This window comes from Numenius arquata, chromosome 19 (genome assembly GCF_964106895.1).
Source record: "Numenius arquata chromosome 19, bNumArq3.hap1.1, whole genome shotgun sequence".
NCBI lineage: Eukaryota > Metazoa > Chordata > Aves > Charadriiformes > Scolopacidae > Numenius > Numenius arquata.
In genome coordinates this window covers 10,885,062-10,906,985 of record NC_133594.1, presented here as the reverse complement: position 1 = coordinate 10,906,985, position 21,924 = coordinate 10,885,062, and the positions used below count along the sequence as shown (strand labels likewise).

General features: G+C 40.5%; 1 protein-coding gene across 8 annotated transcripts in view; it reads left to right on the top strand.

Moving 5' to 3' along the window:
- The window catches only part of DENND1A (DENN domain containing 1A), a 194,068-nt gene that overhangs the window by 94,770 nt on the left and 77,374 nt on the right, over positions 1-21,924 (top strand). For 7 of the 8 annotated variants that reach the window (XM_074161421.1, XM_074161420.1, XM_074161417.1 and 4 more), the window contains 2 exons: positions 5,058-5,158; positions 14,748-14,793. In XM_074161421.1, the coding sequence (XP_074017522.1) occupies positions 5,058-5,158; positions 14,748-14,793 (147 nt within the window). The remainder of the gene's footprint in view (positions 1-5,057; positions 5,159-14,747; positions 14,794-21,924) is intronic. The other variant, XM_074161422.1, reaches the window with a different exon arrangement.

Genomic DNA, 21,924 nt, shown 5'->3' with positions numbered 1-21,924 from the left:
CCAGATATGAACCAAAATGCATAAAAACCCCCTGTGCTTGGCCAAAGACCACCTGCTGGTGGGAACGTGCTGTTGGAAAAATGGACCTGAAGAGCTTTCCTTGCATCCGGTATTCTCTCCTCCATCGAAAGGTGCTCCTGCAGCCCTGCCTCAACGAGGGGAGTTACCCCTTTGTGACAAGGGCAGCGGCAGGTTGTCTGTTTGTACAAGGGTGGTTTACATGAAGCCTGATGACTTAGACTTGTGAATTTCCGTGATGTTTCTGTTTGGCTCCATCATACTGAGGTGAATTTCTTTACATAATTTTTCTGTTGTTTTGTCAGTGTTAGTACAAAGCAAAAAATCCCATTCTGACTTGGCTGCTCCTCTGTCGCTGGGAGCTGAGATCTTGCCCTGGCAATTCTTCATGTCACAGAGAGCTCTGACACACAACCTCTTGTTCCCTGGTTGGTTCCTGACGTGAAAAGACAACCTGTGATTAATACCTTTCACCAAACGTCCTCGTGATGCCACACAGCTAAGAGCTCGCACAGTTCTTGTTCTCCAGCAGTTTTGTAACTCCTGTTTGGAATGTCCAAGCTCTCCCAGAGCTCTGTTGTCCTCGTCACCTGCCAGTGCAGGGTGAGACTCGTAGACAGGCTGTGCCACAGCCCTGCTGTCGCTGCTTAACTCTTCTGTACCTCAGCCTTAAGCTCTCTACTTCGTTCTTAGCCCTGAGTAATGCAGAAAAATTACCTTACAAACACACACAAGTGGCCGTTTTTCTCGGTATGTATTGCACGTCTGTGGCCACGCGCTGCATCTGGAACACTGCGGGGTGTGTGCGTCAGGAGAGAGTGGGATGCACTGGAAAATGGTCTATCGTAATTCAACATTGGTTTATAACTTTTACATGTGTGGCAAAATCCCATTGATTTAATTTCCTCAAATAAGGCTGTTAGAGTATTAAATACAAAACTGCGAAAAGTGAATTAGTGAATCGGTGTCTTTCTGACATGGCTATATCTTACGTTCTCTAGCAGCAGCTGCGGGAAGCTGAGGTAGTGGAACTAATCTTATTTCAAAATGCTGGATTCCTATAGTTTTGACAGTTGGGCATTTCTCAGGCTGCCTTAATGATAAGTGCTTGTTTTCTGTACGGCAATCGCTAATCAGGTGAGGTCTCCAGCAAATAGGCTATTTCTTTTTTATGAGCCCTTCTCTTGGCAGAGTTGAAGGACAGTGCTGGTGCTTACCCTTGCTAGTACGGTATTTGAATTCATGCCAGATAGCAAGGTGGGAGTACAGCTCAAAAATAAGTGACAGGTTCTGCTCAGATGTCTGCAGTGTTGAGCATTATGTCTGTTTAATCTTTTCTTGCTGAGTTTTAAAACCAATGGGAGGGGGGCTTGGACGGGGCCTCCTTGGATTACTGAGTTCACTCCTCTGCAGCGGCAGCCATGTGATATAGTAATGCCAGGAAATAATCCATTTGATCCTCATAGAAGCATTTTTTAAGTAAGAATTACATTTTTAAACAGTATTTTTTCCAGACATCTTTTTGATTTAGAGAACAGAAAACGTAAAGGATTTAGGAATATAAAGGAGAAACTACAGTGGGAAAGCGTGCCCCTTTCTTTCTGCTGCCTGTTTTGGAACTAGGCTGTGCCTTTTGTCTAATCTGTGAGAGGAGCATCTTCTACAGTAGGAATAATATAAAGATAAGTTGAAATATAATGGGATAGGGATAAATCTTTAGTGTTTCCTCAGTCATAAAATAAATTTAAGATTTTGGAGCTTCTAACTTTTGCTTTAATTAGTGTTCCAACACACTAATGTTTCCATCCCATATGGACCATAAAATAATGTTCACCTGCAAATAAGGATCTCTCTTGAGAAAGACTGAACAGATACTTGTTCTGATACTAGCTGTACCCTGTCTGCATCCAAGGACACTATTTGCTTAGGATGGTGGTTCAAATTCTTACACATTCTCACTTCGGGAAACACGTTGTCACCCTCTTGTTCTGACGCTTGTTCATCAAGTTCTGGGAAGGTGAGGGGTGACTGTGGAGCTCCCATGGGAGACAGAAGTGAAAATCTAAGGGAGAGTTTGAACCTCTTGAGGGTAAACAACTGGCTAAAAGGTTGAGGGGGAAATGGTGAGAAAAATTGTCAGTATTCCTAATCTGGGAAGTTGCTTTGTAGTCCAACAGTGCTCTACTCTGGAGCATGTTCAATGTCCTCATGAAAATTGTTTTTTAAAAAAAGGGGGAAAAGCAGTCATTTTGATGCATAGCATGGATAAATATGAAATAACTTCTGGGAGAAAACACTTCATGTAAGCAATCGTGGTCTGAGTAACTGAAGTAATTATTACCACTCAGAGAGAGATACTGGCTTGTTGTTTTTTTTTTTAAAAAGAGAGAGAGCGATCTATGAAAATGCCAGCTTATTACTCAGTTGAAGGCTTAGAAGCCAAGAAATTATTATGAAGAGAATAGAGAACAAAAAAGAGGGTAATGCCACTCGCTATGTTCATGGCTTGCTCACGTTGTGAATATTGCATGAGTTCTTACCTACTCCAAATAAAAAATGTGCAACAGTGAAAAGTACAGAGAAAGGTAACAAGAACAAGCAACTACACAAAATAATCTCTCAATTAGGGAGAGCAGAGCAGATTAGAGCTCTTTGCTTAGCCTGGGAAAGATAGTAAGGAGGTAGGGAACTTGATAGAGAGATAGAAAATCACGTGTGGCCCTTTGAAGATAAGTAGGAGATGATTTTTTGTATTGTCTCAAAATGCTCAAACCTCAACACACATTAAAGCTGAGAGGCAACAGGCTCAAAATGAGGAGACGGGGCAGCACTTTTCAGAGTGTTTATTTGAATTCATTGGCACATGAAGTGTGAGCTGCAAGCTGGGGGGAATGAGAAAATGGGAAATACCAATTTTATTGATGAATGTGTTGATCAGTGAGTTTAGTGATTTGTGCTGACCACTGTTGGACAGAATACTGGGAGACAAGGGATTTTTTACCTGGCTTAGGACACCATTCTTTTTCTTAGGTTTTCCTTGATTAGGTAATAGAGATGAATGGAACTCAAAACCACTATTAAACAGACATATTATTCATATATTCAAGCCACAATAACAGTATCTCTCAAATAGGTACAAGGTATAGCTTAAAATTCTGTCTTTTCAACTTGAGGAGTTTCATGTCTGAAATTTTTATCATTGAAGTCCCGTGTGGGTTTACACCGGCATACTGAGTCTTAGGATCGCAATGATTTTTAAAACTTTTTGTCTGTTTGGAGCTGTAAATTGCAAAGTATATTTTGGTTCATCAAGCAGTCACTTTCCTGCTTTAGAGAAACGCCTGCTTGCGAAGCTCATTCCTCACCCTGGTTCTTACCTGAACCGCGCTCCAGAGAAGCACAGCGATTTTCCCCCCAAATCCACCTTCCTTGGTGCATTCTCATTGCTTATCCAGATCTGTATTGTTCAGAGGCTTGAAAATAACACATAAAATGTGTGCCTGTCTTCCATCTTCTTGCCTAATGACCTGCATTTTAATCAGAAAACCAGGTTCTGTTACTTCCAGAAACTGCACTGGAATTTCAGAAGGGCTTTGGTGTTGAACATAAGCCAAACTGCATCCAGAGCTGTAGCTGATTTTCCCTGACACGGAGCCTTAAGAGACTGTATTAGCTCCTGGAGACCACTTTCTTTACCAGTCGTGGGTTCCCTGGGAAGAGGTGTGTGATTCAGTAGTCTGTCTTAATGGAAATTAATAATAATGAGGGTCATCTTTTTTTTTTTTTTTAAGGTTACACCACATCTAACTGAATTAAGGTTAATGTCACAATTTGTTTTTGCTTAGTTTCATCTCGCACAACTGCAGGCCGCCACAAGGACCTCAGCCCTTTAGAATTTGTCTTTCTGGTACTTGTAAGCAGCGTTCTCCCTCCTTCCTATTGTCCGGACAAGCATTATATGCTTGATTTCATCCTGCCTTCGAGTAACTGGGAGGCATTTGTGGAGTATTGGTTTCAAAATGTGTCTCACAAGTGAAACACGTTGGAGTCCTTGCGATGGGTATCATTTGAGATTAAAAGACGCTCTAAACTGCGAAACACTGTCAGGGTGGCTGTGATTGCCTGTCACCTCTTAGTCTTTTCCTTGTCTGTGTCTGTTTGTACGAGTGCTCCGATTCATTTCTTTATTTATTTTCTATTTTTCCAAGTGGGTATTTTGACTAGAGTTTTTGCTGAGATTTCCTTATTGAGGTTTACCACCTTCTCCATTTTAATATCCTTAGTGAATGTGACAAATATCCTGCTCATCTTCTTTTTCCAAATTGTTAATTATAATTTGAAATAGGATTGAGAGACGTAATTTCCTCCAAAGCTCTGTGAGGATTCTCCCCACGGCTTGACTGGCACTTGTGTTTGCTATTTGTGATCGTTTTCAGTACCTGCCGACTTCAAAACTATTCAGAATGAGTTTTTAAATATATAAATGAGAAATTCAATGGATCAAATGATTTGGTGAAGGGCAGAGCAGATAAAAATCCCTTTTAAATAATAAAAATTTATTAATTAATAAATTTTTAGTATGATATATTCTTAAGAAAGGTGTGCCACTTGCATTGTATCTTCCTGAGATCAAATATTTTTCCAGTTTGTGTTATAATTTCAATGCAGCTTTCGGATATTTAATGGATGGTAATTACCAGGATTGGGGGATTTGCCTTTACTATTTTTCAGTTCCCTTTGTGTTTTCATTTCCACGTTTCTGTTGCTTTACAGAACACCGGGTGTTCTTCTCAGGACTTATTTGTTGGATGAATCACGTTCTTGGCTGTTTACAAAGTCAGTGGAATGACAACCACCATAAACCAGTCATGCTTCACCCACCAGTACCCGTTTCTTTAACAAGAGCACTGTATATTTTGTAATAAAGCATGTTGATATAAAAGCTGAATTGATTCTTTACTTTTTTTTTCTTCTAGCTTTACCTTTTTAAGCTTGGTTTTTGTCTTATTTATGATCCTGTTTTAATACGTGTTTTTCAGTTAACTGCCTGCATTCATGGGTCTGCAGCTATGCTCTACCCGATGTTCTGGCAGCACGTTTACATTCCTGTTCTGCCCCCACATCTACTGGACTACTGTTGGTAAGGCTATATATATGTGTGTATGTATATATATTATCTATATACTTAGATAGCACAACAGTTTTCACATTTCTGCATAGAAAGTCTGAAGTCCTCCTATGATGCAACTGTTACTCTAAAAATACATAGGCATATTAAGGAAGCAACCAACCTAGTAAGTAAAAAAAATTCATTTTCATGGCAAGATATAATTGTCTATCAGGCTGTTGAAATACTCTGATGTGAGTGGTTACTATGGAATGCTGAAACTTAGATGTTGTGTAATTAAAGTCTGTATTCAGTGTATCTGTGTTAAATGTTAAAATTTGAATTAAGACTCCAACAGTAAAGGCTACAGTGGAGAAGATACTCTCATTTTTCTGCCTTCCTGAACTTCTGCTGGGGGTGGAAGGGAAGCTATGCGTTTCCCTGCGGTGATACTTTATTATCAGCGTGTGTTTAGAACATGATATTTACCTTATTTAGGGGAATGAATATAAACCTTTCAAAAACGTAGTCATTATCACGATGTGACAAACTTTGGCAACCTCATATAATGTTGAAGCTGGCCCTGTTTTGACCAGGGGCTTGGACCACTTCTCTCCAGAGGTTCATTCCAACCTGTTGTGTGACTCCGCACTGTCCAGCTGCCCCTGGAGCTCCTCCTTCCCCACAGGGCTCCAGCCTCCCCTGCTGTTGGGCCCGCGTTTTAATGGTTCAGAAGCCCATCTACAGAGCCCCTCAAATAGTTGCCCAGTTTCTGCTTTCTTTTCTAGTGCACAGTCAAACAGTTGGGCCTGATCAGCCAGAGCATCATCTCTCCCATTTGCTGTGCAGGGGAATGGTGGACGAGCGCTCTGAGTAATTAACACGGCGGAAGTTTAAGATGTTGCTGCTGCTTTCAGTTGCTCAGCTGCCAGTTCCTGTGTCCCACACGTGGTTTGTGTGACTTGCCCTTGGTTTTTTCTTCCTTCTGCGTAGCAGGAGATGGAGTTTGCCTGGGAAGAGTGGCCTTACCTTAGGCTTCCTCAAGAAGTTAAACTTTGGAGGCTTCTTAGAGAATTAATGGAGTTGGTGCCTGCAGGGAAGGGATTTAACTGGAGTTAAACTGAGGGATGTGACGAGTAACGAGAGGCTTCTATGGGCTTGGAAATGTGGACCTGCTGCTGTGTGGTCACGTAGGCAAGTGACGAAGGACACAGGAGCGGCGGAGGGACTCGATGCCTTTGTCTCTGCCGCAAGCTCTGCTGGCCTTGCGTGGGTTTGTGGGAGCGCGGAGCTTAGTGCGCTTTTGGGGATGGTTTGAAAACATAGAAAGAGCCTCCCTCTGCCCCTGAGCATTCTAAAAAGTCCTTCCCAGTAAAAAAAACCTTAAACTTACTGTGTCATCCAATACCAAATTTTAAGTGTGGCTTTTCGTGTGTTGGTTGGCGGCTGTTTTTTTTTAAATAGTGTGTTTTGTGTGACGTTTTCTCTGCATTTAAGCAGAGTGAGGAACCTGCAGGGATAAGTAGCATTTTTAAGTGAAGTGCTAGGAACCGAAACGTGTAGATTTAAAGGAAGCTTGTTCCTCTGCAGATGATTTAAATGTTAAGTATGTGCCTATGTCGAGGATACACGGAACGGAATCTAAAAAACTATTATCTCCTGTAGAAATGAACCTTCAATTTACTCACTGCCAGGAAGGGCAGGTTCCAGTCATTTGCGCTGCCAGCAGGTGCCCTTTCTCTGCATAATGGGCTTCGCATGTGTAATTAACACATGAAGGCTGCTGCTGCCAGCTTTTCCTTCAGGTACATGCTGCTAGGAGTTTTCAGGACAACGACTTGGACCGCAAGAGGCTTTTAGGCTGGGTTTGAAGATTAGGTATTCATCGACTTTCTGACAAAGCCGTGTTAAAAGGGGCTGAGCCCAGGCCCCGCGGTTGGGAGCAGAAGTGTGCAAAAAGCAAACACTTGGGCAGCGTACCCAAGGAAATAAAGACACAAGTCATTGAGCTCTGCTGAATGAATTCTTTCACGGCATAACAGCCCGTCCGTATAACGAATGGGCCAGCTTGTGCGGGAAAAGTAGGGTTTCAAAATGTGCAATTATTAGGCAGATCATAATTGCATGTTCACAAGTACAGTAACTGATTACCTTAGCCAGATATGAACTTTAATTGGAGAGGTAGCTACGCACGCTGTAATTGTTTGAGTAAGTCAATTTAGCAACAAATTATGTGAAAGAAATATATTTCTTAAAATAGAATCCATCTATTTTGTAACCATGTGAACTTAGAGAGGTCATTTTTGCCTGGGAGGACTGAGAAAGCAGCTCTGTGCTGTCTCCTTTAAGGCGGTATTATTGCTTACCGGTGTCTGCCTCCTCAGGGAAATTACCTAAGATTATTTAAAATAAAAGGGTTTAATTCAATTTTAATTATCAACTGGCTATTTCTTTTGCAAATGTGACATAAGAATTTTAAGGAGCTGAAATGGAAACAAAGTTAAAGTAGTGAGAATTCTTTGGTTGTTATGAATGCCAAATGTCACGTTGATTCAGTTGGCTGTGACCATTCACTGACTCTGCTGAGTGGGGCTTCTGAATCCTCTCCTGCGCTTTTTGAAAATAACAGACGGGTGTATAGACGCTATTACTTGTGATCTTTGAAAGTTTTTGAGAAAAGTACGTTCCACCTGTGCTTATTTGCTTTTAATTGTTTGAGTTGAAGTGGAAACTTTTCCTATAAAGGAAACTTCTAAGATCCTGACTAACAGACCGACAGCTCCACGGATGTGAGATTTAAAATTTGCTGTATTTCCTGGGCAGGGGAAGGGGGACACAGCAACTGTTGGATATTTCCAGAGCTACAGAAAGGTAGAACAGCGCTCTCTGCAGAGAGTGAACGGGTGGGAACTCTCCTCCTGCCACTTGAAGATCCTTTTGGCCAGCTTCAGGTATGAGAGGCTCAGACTGGGTGTGAGAGTTCCCCGTCGCCGCTTGGAGCAGCATCCCCAAGGAGGCAGGAAAGGAGGGGATTGGGTATTGTCACGGGTCAGTGGCAGCTCTACAACAAACACGCTCAATATGAATCCGTTTCACTGACATCGGTAAAGCTCAAGTGTTTCCTGTAGCATTTTGTCCTTTATTGACGTTGTGCACCGAGTATTTTCAAAACACTGTGGTTTCTCATTTTTCAGTCTGCTCTTTGCTGATTTTTTTAACTTATAATGTGGAAGGGGGGTAATTTTCTTCCGATTTCTTTCTTGAAAGGATTTTTTTAAACTTAGTATTTATGTTCACCTGTTCATTCCTCATCTATGTGCCTGGCCACAGAACTGAAGATGCCAAAGGCCTACATCTTCAAAAATGCTTGTTCTCAAGACACTTGCTCTTTGTGTCAGGGATGCTGAGCCAGTAATGGTGGTGTAGTACCAAGTACAAGCATCTGGAATGACTTCAGTCATCTGATCCTTATCATTTAGATTAATTGAGGAGGTGGGGGGGGAGGTGGGAGGAGAAGAAAGGGGAAGAGTTCTATCCTTTATTTTTATTTTTTAATTGGATTCCATTCTTTGGTATATTTGCAGCCCAGGGAAAGACTTTGGGTGGAGGAGACTGGAAATTGGTGGGAATCCTATCATTAGATTTCACACCTTAATGCACAATTGCTTGTTCCTTTGAATACAGCACAACAGAGGAAGCATAGGAAGCACTGCTGGTTGGAGGGGGTTTTGTTTTGTTTTGTGGTGTTTGGTTTTTTTTAAAAGTACATGCCAGCAGGTGCCAAAAACGTACTGGCTAACGAGATACTGCCACCAAGCATCGGTAGCCAAGCACATACAACTGCTTAAATTTTGCCAGATCTTGTCCATCTCTTTTGGTGTTGGGAATGTAAAGATTTCTTGATGTGAAAGAAACAGTCTATTAATTTTTCCTCACTACTTCTTCCAGTTTGTTTTTCATGTGGCATAGAAACACTCCCACTGTGTCTGTTTTCTGCCTTTTTGCTCTCAGTGTCTGTGTTTAAAATTAGCCTGTAAGAAAAGCCTGTCTTTGCTGACCTAGTAACACAGCGTAACATGTTCTCTAAGTCCCGGGGCATTGTCACTCGGGTTATTCTGTGGGCTTTTAGCAGAAGCAACAGTATATTTTCTAGGGTGATTAAAACAGGCTTTTATATTAGATAGACTGCTAAGCAGCCAGCATTAATATAATCCGAGAGCCACCTTCTCAGAGCACCCTGGCACAGCTGCTGAACAAACCTTTCTATTGGTGGAGTTTTCCCTTTCTCCAGGAGTTTTTTTAACTCCCTTTCTCCCGTTTTCTAAATCTGCATATAGTTCAATGTGCTCCTTTAAGTAGGTGGAGGGGGTAACCGGGGGGCGAGTCCTCCTGCTGCTCGGGAAACAATGATGCCTTGGTCAGGAGCCTCTCCGTAGGCATTTCCATTTACCCAGTACATCTGTGTGCTCACTAAAAGCTCTTGTAGTTGCTCTTCTGGTTTCCTAGCTGTGTGTTTTCCACATCATTCCAATTTGTGCAGTCAAGTTTCTAATTTGCATCAATTACCCCAATAAATTTTGAATTGAATTCTGTTGCATTTCAGTGAGTAATCTGACGGGAAATCAGGAGTCTACCTTAGAGAGTCAAGTCCTACTGGTGTGAAAGAGTGACATGTTAAGTCTGTATTTCTGTATCAAGACATGAACTTAGTAATCAATTTTTCTGAACAATGAAGGAAAATGGTACAAATCCCCATGTAGCTGTAAACTATGAACCTTTTTGAGATCCTTGGTTTTTACATTACTTTTTTCTAGTGAATTACAATATTTTTTAAGCATGTTTTTTTTCACTTAAGAGGAAATGTCCCTCTATTTCACCTGCTTCTCTTCCAATTAGTAGTTGCCTACCTCTTGGGAGCATAATTAAGAGGTCTCTAGTTAGCCTAAGGAAACGAATTAAAGAAATTGTAAAAATGCAACTGTAACAAATGGGCAATATATAGCCATTAAGTCCACAATATCCATATTCATGCTTATGCATCGCTACTTTAATGATTTGATATTTACCTATATAACTCATTTGATTATAAATAATGCTGGTTGCATTGGGAACCAGTGTAGCAAAAGAGGAGTAATAGCCTTTCTCTTTGTTCCGAAAGACTTAGGCAGGAATTTTCTTTAAGCAGTAAATATGCATAGTAGAAATTGATACTTCTTAATTTTGCACTTAATGGATATTGGCTGCCATCAAACAACTTGGAGTCATTAGTAGTTGTGGTTGTAAGAAGCCCCAGGACTGATGAAGTGTCGAGCAGCAGGTAGAGACTGGTCGGAAGGGCAGTCTTTAATCTGTCCCGGGTCCCGGAAGGATTAAAGGTTGTGCAGAGTGTTTCTCCTGTTTAAACAAGTGATGAGTCTTCCTGAAAGTGCACTTGAAAGTCTTGGAAATACACATCTAACCTGATAAAATATTAAAAACCGCTTGAGCGTTTCGTGTCTCAGCTCCTGAATAGCGGTTCGGAAGAGCTATTATAGTGGGCTCTGAATGGGGAAGAGGAGACACAGCGTTCCCTTGCACAGGGCAGGAGCTGAGTATTTAAGTAATAGCATATGATTAACATATGATAAAGAAAAATGGTGATAAAGGCAATTTATGAAGCCTGACGTGAACCTTCAACATCTAGTTTTAGGTGTTTTCTTTTCAGTCAGATTGATGAGCAATGACAGAAGGATATAATCTCTCTGGTAGATAAATATTGGAAATATTTATGCTCTTTACCAGAATTATGTTTTATTGAGGATATTTATGATGTTTGCTTACTTTTGGGAGTATAAGGAGCTATCATGGTGAATTATCCTTAAAATTTCTTTGCGTTTGCTTTGTTGTTCATGTGTCGTTGACCAATAATGTCAGTTCTGACAAACAAAATGAATTTTGATAAAATAGGTATTCAGATAATTTGATTTTTATTATCCATGGAGAAAACACTTTAAGGTTCACATTTGATTGATGAACAGTAATGGTTATTTTAAAGCAGTTTTGAATAAAGAAATTTCACACAAATGCCCCTTCAAAACCAGGTGCTCCATGGACGCATCACAGATCAGCTTCTCTCACACTTGTCACCTTTCTCACGAACTAAAACCTGCATTTGTTTCCCTGGAGTCTCTGCTGGGATGACTGTAGGTGCCTCCCCTTTGTCTTTCCTCTTTGGTGTCTTTCAGTCATTACAAGCAATGGCTTTTGTGGATAAAACTGAGTTAATTTCATATGTTCCCGTAACTTGGGAAATTCTTTGCTAGTCTTCAGATCGAATCCATTTCTAAATGGTGTGTGTTTCTTCTGCCTCACGTCTGAAATGTGGCCTTTCTTGTTCATCTCTATGGGCTCCAGGGGTCTCTGCCCGTCTCTGCCCTTTCGCTGTTCTCCCTCTGGCTTCTGGAAGCCGAGCAATTGCTTGTACACGTTGAAAAAGTTCTTACAGGAACTATTTACGTACGGGTTTGTCAACCTTTTTCATTTACCTTCTACTTTCCCCATCTTCTCCTCTGCGTCAAACAAGCTGTTTGTCTTCCGGAGCCCTTTGTAGCACGTACCTCTCCTGCTCGTCATTCTCCGTGCCAGGGCCATGTCCCAGCGCCCGGGGATTCCTTTGTCACCCACGTGTCGAGTGTTTCTCAAAGAAATACCCAACGTCTTCTTTTGTGCTCTGCCTCATCCCCCAGTGGAAATCTCTGCAGCTGCTCCTAAAACTAACACGAATATTTGCAAAACTAGCACATTATACTTCAACAAATTACTGCTTCAAAGTTTTCTTTTTTTATATCGATCAGCAAAACCCGAGCTATTTTTTCTCTCAGTGGGTTTGCTGAACCCGCTCTTTGGAGTTCTGGGGTATCAAACTGTTCCTCCTGCCTTCTCCTCTCTGGCTACCTGTGTGCCCGGGAAGCACCTGACGGGAGTCCTTTAATGTTTAGTAATACAAGTTGAAAGAAATAACAGCTTTCAAAACACTGCTGAAAGTCAGGTTCCTGTGGCCTTTATGCAATCCCTGTCATAGTTTTCTTCCCTGCATTGCCTTTGCCTGGAACGTCTTTCACTGGAAAATTGGCAAATGCTTCATTGCACCCAAAGCTGATCCATGTATCTTCAGCCATATAGTTCCTGTAATTCCTTAAAAATCTTTCTGGGGTTGCATGTTTTTAAGGATTTAGTCATTCTTATTATTCTTCTGTTGATAAACTGGAGGATTGAAAGATGGAGGTGATACACTTAATTAACTTTTACAGGTTCAGATTTTCCTGTGCTTGCTGACAGGCTCTGCTTTCGGACACGTTAATAAATGGCTGGTTTTCTGGAATACTGCACTCTTCCTGCTTCCTTTCATTACATTCGCCAAGGTTCCACTAGATGAGACATTTGCAGTCTTAAGACTTCCTGCCGAGGTTCAGACTTTGTATTTTTGAGATTGAATCTGTCGTGTTCATGAAACTACTTAATTAGAAACACATTCATTTGGGTGCATACGGGAGGAGCCTGGAGCAGCGCAGCCAGGCACACGGGGAAGTTGAGCATTTGTGCAGCTGGCAGCTAAACCAACGGTTTATACTTTGAATATAAAATTACTGGGTATTTTCTTGCTCCTGGAATGTGGCCATTGGAAATGAAGAGATGTGGGTGAAAGAGATGGCATTTGTCGCAAATAAAACATGCAAAATGACAAATAAAAATACTCCTCAGTTGAGCAGCAATCCATATGTAATAAGTGTGTATCATGTTGTATGGTAAAAATTCCTATCCGAGAACTTGGATGCGTGTTCTGGTTCTCATCTGGGGAATTCCCAAGGTAGCAGAACCTTCAGGATTTGTCCCAGGTTGGTTTGTGGTGGGCTTGCTGCCGCGAGGGGCTGCGTTGGGTGAAGCTCGGACAGGGCCCTTCTCGGCAGCCTCACAGTCCAGTAACGGTAACGTGATGTGGTACACGGCAGTTCGGTATGCTGCAGAGGAACTTGTGAGGGGTTTTTGAAGTTATATATGTTTAATATCTTCAAAAAGACATAAAGCGTTTTCATGTAGAATGTCTGATACAGAGGTTCTTTCCGTCGCTCGGTCAGTATTTCACTGAATTTCACTGAATTTTTTTTAGAGTTGGAAGGGACCATATAGATCATCTAGTCCAACTCCCCTGCTGAAGCAGGATTGCTTAGAGAATGCTACTCAGGGCTGCATCCAGGCGGGTCTTGAAAATCTCCCAAGAAGGGGACTCCACACCCTCCCTGGGCAGCCTCTTCCAGGGCTCTGGCACCCTCACCGGGAAGAAATTCTATCTCTCAGTATCCAACGGAGTAGCAGTTTTAGGGGGTTTATTAATAAACATAAAAAATGTTAATATGCACATCAAGAAATAAATTTTTTAAAAGGTATTTCTCGTGAAAATGAGAAGCAGAGTGATTTTTGCTGCCCCGGTGTCTTGCAGTAGTTTTTTCAGCACTGTACTTCTCTTACTGAGCAGTAGGCACGGGTTTATAAAAGCAATATGGAAGATATTTTAATCCAAGCAGTACAGTGACATTTCTCTCATTTTTTTCATCTGAAGTTGAAAATGAGCTCTTTGAGCTTCTGTATCCAAAATGAAATGAAGCTCTATTTTAAAAGTTGTGTCTGTCTGTGTGCTTTCCATTTAACAGGCAGTATATGCCATATTTGCAATTAGCAGCTTTGGCATCCTCTTTGATGTGTTCTAATAAGCAGTGCAAATATAAGCTTTCCCTCATTAGCTGAGTGGGAGTCCTGTAATAAGCTTAATATTAGGAATACTGTATACACAAAGATACAACTCCCATTCAGTATTCTGCTTGTGTTACACAGTCCGTGGTGGTGTTTGCTAACGTCGTGGAAGAGAGGACCGAAAAGATCAATCTCTCTCTTCAGTGTCGGTGTTCTGGTTGGGAGCAGAAGACCCACACCTGGGTTTGAGGCTGCGGGTTTGGCCTGGAGCCTCCTGCGGTATTTAAGCTTTCCTGGGACAGCGTATGTCCCAGGAAATGGAGATAATCAGAATCTTCAAAAGTAATTTCTGTATTTTTCTTTTGTAAATGTAAACATTTCAAGATTTATACTTAAAAATAGATTATTTAAAATGTGTCTGGACCCAAAGGATTTAAAACTTGTAGTACAGGTCGATACGTATACATTAAATTAACCACTTAACACTACAACAGGACCAATTTTTCCAAAGAATACTCTTAGAAAAAGTCTGAGTATTTTTTTTTTATATTTTAATAACCCATTTTGTTGGTTTGTTTGTTTTTTTAAAATGGCCCCAGTATTATAGATCTATTTAATAGCTGTCCTTATGTTCCTGTCTTAACTGAGTCACTTAGAAATTCTGATGTTGAGAAGGATTAGTCTTACAGTAGTGAGAGGATATTGCACAGTAAAAAAAGTCTTTCAAATACGGAATAAAATTTTGTTCACATGTGGTTTGTTTATATATATATATAATTTTTTTAAGCTAAATCTAATCCAGTATCCTGGTATTTTCCTGTAGCTAATTTTATAAGTCATATGTGTTAATCCAGTGTTACGAGAATGTAAAGCTAGGTTTTTTTCCTCTTTGCAGTGCCCCAATGCCCTACCTCATTGGAATACATTTAAGTTTGATGGAGGTAAGTCTTTCTCACCATTTCTGAAACTATATATAGTTTTATGATTTAGAGCCAAGTTCTGCAAGCAATTATACATTCATTCATATGCTTAAAAATTAAATAATCCTGTTAATTTAGGAGCGCTGAGGGAACTGAAGTTAAGCATACATGATAATGTTAAATCTTAAGGGAGTCTCATTTGGTACCTTGTGCTCTTTGGGCAGTGTCTCTGCTCAGTTCGGCGGTGGGGGACGAGCCCGTGTTCCCCTCCCATCCTGTGGCTTCATTCCATCGCTCCACTGCCTTGGTTTGACTCTGCATTCACAGAGGCAGAGTCGATATTAAACCAAAATGTTGACAGTTACAGTTCTCTTTTAGGCTTTTGCAGACAGATTGTAATTTTTTTAATGTTCAAAAGATCTGAAAAGAAGGAACTTGCTGTTAATGTTAACACAAAGCTGGCAGAAAACCAGCCCTCACAGAAAGCTTCTCATATAAACAATTCCGAGTAATTCATGTGACTTTTTAAAAACTCTAAAAGTGGAAATAGCACATTTGCTTTTGCTTCCAGGACTGGTGAAACAGTTGATGACTTTCCTCAAAAGTATCTGGAGGACAGCATAAGCTATTAATTTAGATCCCTATGAAATCCCTAGTCCTTATTAACCGTGCCCCTTTACCGAGGGAGCTGGACGTGGGTGTGCTCTGGGCGGGAGGTGTCCGCGCCCGGGAACGTCCCCTCTCGCAGGCTGAGTTTTATATCACGTAATGTGTATTACTAGAGTATTTGTTCTTATATTGTCCATTAAAATGTGCAATTTCTCTGGAAATACTGATCAAACATATTCTTTCACTGGGGCATATGTACGTAATAATGATCCTCTATCTCTTTGTGTGTTGGAAATCAGACTAATATCCTATATAACTTCCCCCATTTTCCAGCATTAATATAAAGAAATTTTAAAGTCACCTTTTTTGTGAGAAGCTACGTGGAATATGCTGGACCACTTTTTTCTTTTTTTTTTTTTTTTCCTTATCATCCTGGGTACAGATGATGTTTTTATGCCCTTTATATTGCTAAATAAAGTACAGAATTGCAGTACAATGTGTTAGGAAATAAGCAATTATTTTAAAAGTCAACATGTACATTTGTTTGCACATCATCTGCTTATGTTAGAGGGGGTTCTGATAGTTACCCTTGAATACTGCATAGACAGGACAGAATTAATATCTAGGAAGAAATAGCCTAGCATATATTTTTCATATTGATCAAAAAACTTTCTGCCCTGCGTCTGTACCAGGTAATCCTTGGCAGGCTTCTTACGGGATCTGTCTGTTTGAAAAAGAAGGAAGAGACCTGGTAGAGGATGGGATAATGTCTCAGTACAGACACTTGTCAGCTCTCACAAGTAGTTTTGCTCACACAGAGCTGCGTGGTTCATCTGGCAATGGGTATAGAAAAAAAAATTGAGTAATTACACCTTGGAGTTGCTCTGCACGATGTCTCGCTCCTGCCTGGCTGCGTAAACCCAGCACCTCTCCCTTTGTCTCGGTGTCTCGGATTGCAGGGCTCTGTAGGCCTTCCAAACTCCATCTGTAAAAACTCAGAAAAAGGAGTTGTTCCTGGAGAAGCCAATTTTCATCCATTTTAGTAACTTGTGAAAAAATCTGTTTAGTACTAAATCCAGTATGGCTTTTGAATAGCCGGAGATTCTGGAACACAGACTCACTTTGGCAAAGTACCGTTATTCAAAGTGCCTTGTGAAATAAATTAAATAAATAAAACAAACTGTCTTCTCTCCTCCCTCTGCTCTTAGGGATAAATTCAGTACTTCCAGAGAGAAATGCATCTTCCAGCTAACTGTGCTTTTTCCATTAAAAAATAAAATAAAATCACACAGTGGGCTACTGTAGCTGTTTGTTGGCAAGTACTGCGTAATTTCTCTCTGCCTTGGGCAAAGGAAAGGTGATATTTTTCAAATGATCTACACAATTACCAGTTTACCTCTTTGCTTGTTTTTGATGCTGAAAGCTTACTCTCTTTGTCCTTTTCTTCACATGTAGGTATAAAACTGTATGCTTTATTTGTTCGAATAACAACTTAATAGCAAGAACGTTTTTTTCTCATGGTCTAGCAGTTGTGTATTTTTAAAAATACAATGTGTTAATTTTTCCATATCAAAATAATTTTATGAACTGCAACTAAAAACTACTGTCATTATCCAGTATTCCTTTTTCATTAAATGCTGAAATTTCAGCAAATAGATCTTTAAAAGAGTTGTGTTAATCCACGTGTTCCAGTTTGAGGATAAGGGATTCCTTCCCCGGTCTTCTATTCACGTTAAGGCAGGTGGGCTCTCTCTCTCCCGCCGAGCCCATGGGAGCAATTGCAGTTACATGCAGGCTCACAGTTCTGCTCCAGCAGCTCCAGTTGCAGAATTTGTCATTGTTGCGCAAATGTTAGTGGAAGCCTCCACTTGCGTGAAGGAAGCTGTGGTCTAAAGGGGAGGGTGAATTTGGAATGCAGGAAAAAAATAATTTTCTAGCTTTAGTGTTGTTTCTGTGGGTTTTTGCTGGGTCTGTCTTGGAGTGGCTCCTCTGGAAGAAATACAGCGGAGATGTTAATGATTTTAACAAAATACACCCTCTCACCTCGAAAGGTTTTTTTGAAACCGCTGTGTATCTTAAAGTTAGTTTGCAGTGTCCCGTGTTACACGGGGTCTCTGTAGAAGGAACAGTTATTTTAATGGAAAATGACAAATTTTTCTTATGATTAAAATATCAAGCATATCCATTGACTGTTAAATCTAATTTGCTGTGACTGAAATGTTCTCCAGTGAGATAAGATAATCTCCTGTTATAGGTCAGAGGGCTCCAACTGATTTATGAGGGAAAATCTTGGTAGAAAATACAGAGCTGTGTTTTGTGCTCTTATTTTTCAGCTTTTCTATCATCACCTAGTTAGTCATTCTTTATAAGATTTCCATTTAGCAATCCATAAAGTGACTTCAAAGAAGGCTAAAAGTTTATAAGCTGTTGGATAGGCAAGGCTGGAGCTATCACATGAATAATGGAACTTGCTTACGGAACTAATTGAATTCATATTAGATGAAGATAAGTACTTAGTACTGATAAATAACGAGACAGGAGAATTAAACTCTATTAAACGAACACATCCCTTTCAAAATCCTGTTTTGTTTTCTACCTGCGTACTGTACGCTATTTTAGTGTTCAAATTATATTAAATTGACCTTTGTGTTATTAAGTGGTGTCAGACTTTGCTGGCAGCCTTTTACATTTTGTCATAGTAAACGATTGTTTCAGCAACTGTTTCTGTAGGGAAGGTTATTAGTGGGATGGCGCTGATGGAAGAGGGCTGCCCTTGACCTAGGAGACTACGGACTGGAATTCAGGCACATGTGGGTTTGATTTACCAGTGGGACAGTCCTGTTTGGCTGTCAGATACCGAGCTGCTGGCAGCATCCTCCTCTGGGCCGCTCGAGTAACAATAGCACCCACCCTTACTGTGGTCTCTTCGGGGCACAAAACTAACCTTTAGAGTTAAAGTTAATGCTTGGAAAAGTATTTCTTACACTTTTTTTTTAATATTCCTGTCCCTCAAGGACTTTTTCTGGGACTTAGAATTTTAATTCTTGCAAGATTATCCAGAAGGAATTTGTGTGTGAAACCACATTGCATTTGTCAGAATGATTTTTCTAACATTTTTCCTGAGCATAAAGGACAGTTGTGTGTATCATAAAAGCTGTACGAGCAGATCTTTGTTTTATTTTAATCTTGTATGAGTAAATATGCTCATGTTAGGAAAAGAAGGTTCACTAAAATTCACGCTGTGTTTAATACACTGGGACGGGCAGCTGGTCGTGTCGCTGGTCTCTCCCTTGCGCAGAGAGATGAGTGGAAACTGTGGGGTCACTCCCTGAACCCCACGCACAATTTCTGGCAGCACTTTCTGGCATATTTACCTCGTCTTTCTCAGGTAGGCGGGAGGATGCTCTGTTTGTGCTCCAGTCTGATAATACACCAGTTAGCACGGATAGAGTCTGAGCTAACGAGTGCTGAGGAACAGGGTATGTCAGCTTGGGCTTAGTCCTGACGGTGCCACGTGGCTTCCTCTTGCCGCAGAAGGGCTCCCTGAGCAGTCACTGGCCACTGGCATCTTCCAGTGGTAGTTAATTGTTAATTATATTTTTTGATTGGGATGAGGAGTAATATTTAGCTTTTTCCATCCATTTATACTTAGTAAATCACTGCCCTTTCTAGCTATAACTGAAAAAGTGTAGCTTCTTTACAGGGTTTAGATGAAGGGGAAATATATATATACTTAAATCCAGGCCTTAAAAAAACTAAATGTAATTTTGTCACTCACAAATATTATAAATATGGCTGTACATGGTTTCAGGAGTATTGATAAGAAAGCATTTAAAAATACGAAAAAATACTTTCGGAATTGTCTTTTATCCAATTATTAGAAAAATGAAGATAACTGTGTTTTAGTAAGGTACTCTCTGTATGTGGACGCTTGAGGGGTAAGTCTTGAGGCAGACAAACAAGCAGACTTACCAGTCAGTCCAGGCTTACCAGTAAGTACCAGTATAAGGTTTTCCTTCCGTTGTGCCATCGCGTTAGGCCAGCGCTAGTGATGTTTGTCGCTCGGTTGGCGGCAGCTGCTCGTGATAAGGATCTGGAGCATCACCTGTGCAGGATCAGGGTACCGCTCAGGGCCGGGCCGGGGGCGGAAGAGCGGGAGATGCTCGGGAGGGGGCAGCCGCCCACCTGCTGTGCCCAGATCAAAGGCCCGGGAGGTCAGGGGGCACATCCAGCTTAACCAGATTTGTCTGCTGAATAGCTATTTCAGATTGTAAATCTGAGGGTGATTTCATTAAGTCCTTCTGGCTGCTGTTGGGGCATGAAATAATAAAATTTTATATCCGTTGCCTTTCCTGCTTCTGGCAGCCAGATTGACACATTGTTGTCTGCAGCGTTGCGGTGTTTTTCTTAAGAAAATAAATGGAAACTATTAACTAAGTAGAGACAAGTCATTAAGCAAATGGATTTGAGACTTGTTGTGAATCATACTTTCTTAATAATTTCAAATATAATGTACAAACTGGCTACTAAATATGTTAAAGAGTTTTACCTTTCCAAAAGAATTTGTGGGAGGTACATTTTCTGTTTTCTGATACAATATTTTTTAAAGCATTGCTCACATTTGTATCTGGTTATGAAACCTCATCATCAACTCGGTTTATGTTTTGGCACCAATTTAGCCATGAAATTATGCAAACCCATTTTCCAAGGGGGGAGCAGGGTGGCGGTTGGTTTTTTTCTTTTTAAATGAAGTATTTGATAAAATTGTTCATCTGAAAGGAGTTTAACTTAAGATTATTTTTTTCATTGTAGGAAATGCAAAAACTGGCAAATGTAGACAATGATAATAAAATAACATTTAGTATAAAGTCATGTTAGTATTATTGGTGAAAATTGCTTCTAGCATGTGATCGGAGTGAGGCAGAGGTGCGCCCCTTAATACTTCTGTTAGAATATAGTTTCTTGGAGTTTTTGCAAACTTTCACATAAAACATTTAAATTACTTCAAGTGTTCGGCTGGTTGGGAGCAGGACAGACGCACTAACTGCTGCTTATTTACTGACCTGGTGTTTAAGGCCCCCTGGAGTTTGTTTGAAAAGTTAAGAGATTTTCACAGTAAAGGTGCCATTTCTGAAATTTAAAGTGCTCTTTTCACCAGGAGATAAGTTCTCTCTGATTAAGTCAGTAATTCTTACTAAGCCATGTTTATAGAGGCCATAAACAATGGGTTCAGTGTGCTTGTTAAAGCAGCTTTCCATACCTCTCCACTCTTTTAAAAAGCGACATTTAAAATAAAAGGCAGGTGTAGATGTTAGTTCCATTTGATGGTTTTTAGATGATTAATTATGGCTATGAGTAATTCGGTAAGGATGGTTAAGAAAGGTTTACAGTAGTGATATGTGATGCACATTTTCACTGAATCACTTCTTTTGACTCAGCAAATCCCTTGTCTGTAGTAAAATTAGATAAGGGAACTATAATATTCGTGTTTCCTCTTGTTCTTTGCTTCGCCACATTTTTTTCAGCAAAAATTAACATAGTGAATATTGTCTGTTCTGTTTAACAGGTATCGCTTTATTTGTAAAAGTTTGGTTAGATACTCAGGAAGTTGTGAAATGTGGAATGGGAGTGTATATGGCTTAATGGCTGTCCCTTTGTGTTTTGAGAAAATGACACCACCACGTAAATGACACCTGTCAAAATGTAGGTGGATTCATAGAGTCCAGTGGGATTGAATGTGGGAAATGCAGTTGGATGCTGGGAATGTTCACTAACATTCCAACAAGAGTGAACACTGTTATTTCCAGGTCACTTGGGCTGATAGGTACTGTGTTTAGCAAAAGAACCGTTTGATTATTTGACAAAAGCCCTTGTAACTATCCGATAACACCTTTAAGATTATAGTGAAAGAAAAGATGATAGAAACAGATAACGATTAAGATGTACTGGTCAATTTGCATTTCCCTCGGACTGGACCACTGCAAAATTATATTTTTTTTTTCAAATGCATTGCAAGAGAGATACTATAAATCAAGTTAGTCTCAAGTGGTTTATTAAATTTTAGGGTTTCTCTCCAGGGAAATCCACTGTTTTAATAAAAATACTGAGAAGTTTTAAAATAAGGTTGTGCTTTTCACAGTGAACAGGTATAGCACAGCGGAGTTTAATCTTAACCTTCCTTTCGGATATGATTATTTCTGGGCCGCGTGTGAGATGATGACATTGATCAGCATTTATAGTCCTCGCCCGGTGAGCAGCAGCCTTTTGCACTGCCCTCCTTGGCGGAGCCCCTTCTCACAGACCTGCGCTGCGCTACAGAAATCCCCAACGTTTTGCTGAGGGGAAGGTGCAGATTCATCACCAAAGTCACAAAAACACCCATTGACAAGTTCAAACGCGTTTGTTGCTTCTTCGGCAGGAATCGAGAGAAGGTTTTAATTCCCTCTGTCTTGTCCTGCTAGCACTCGGGTTTGACAAGCTTCTGGCTTTGGTTAAGTACCTTGCAAGGCCTTTTTGTTGGAGCTTTTTAGACTCCTCTGAGTA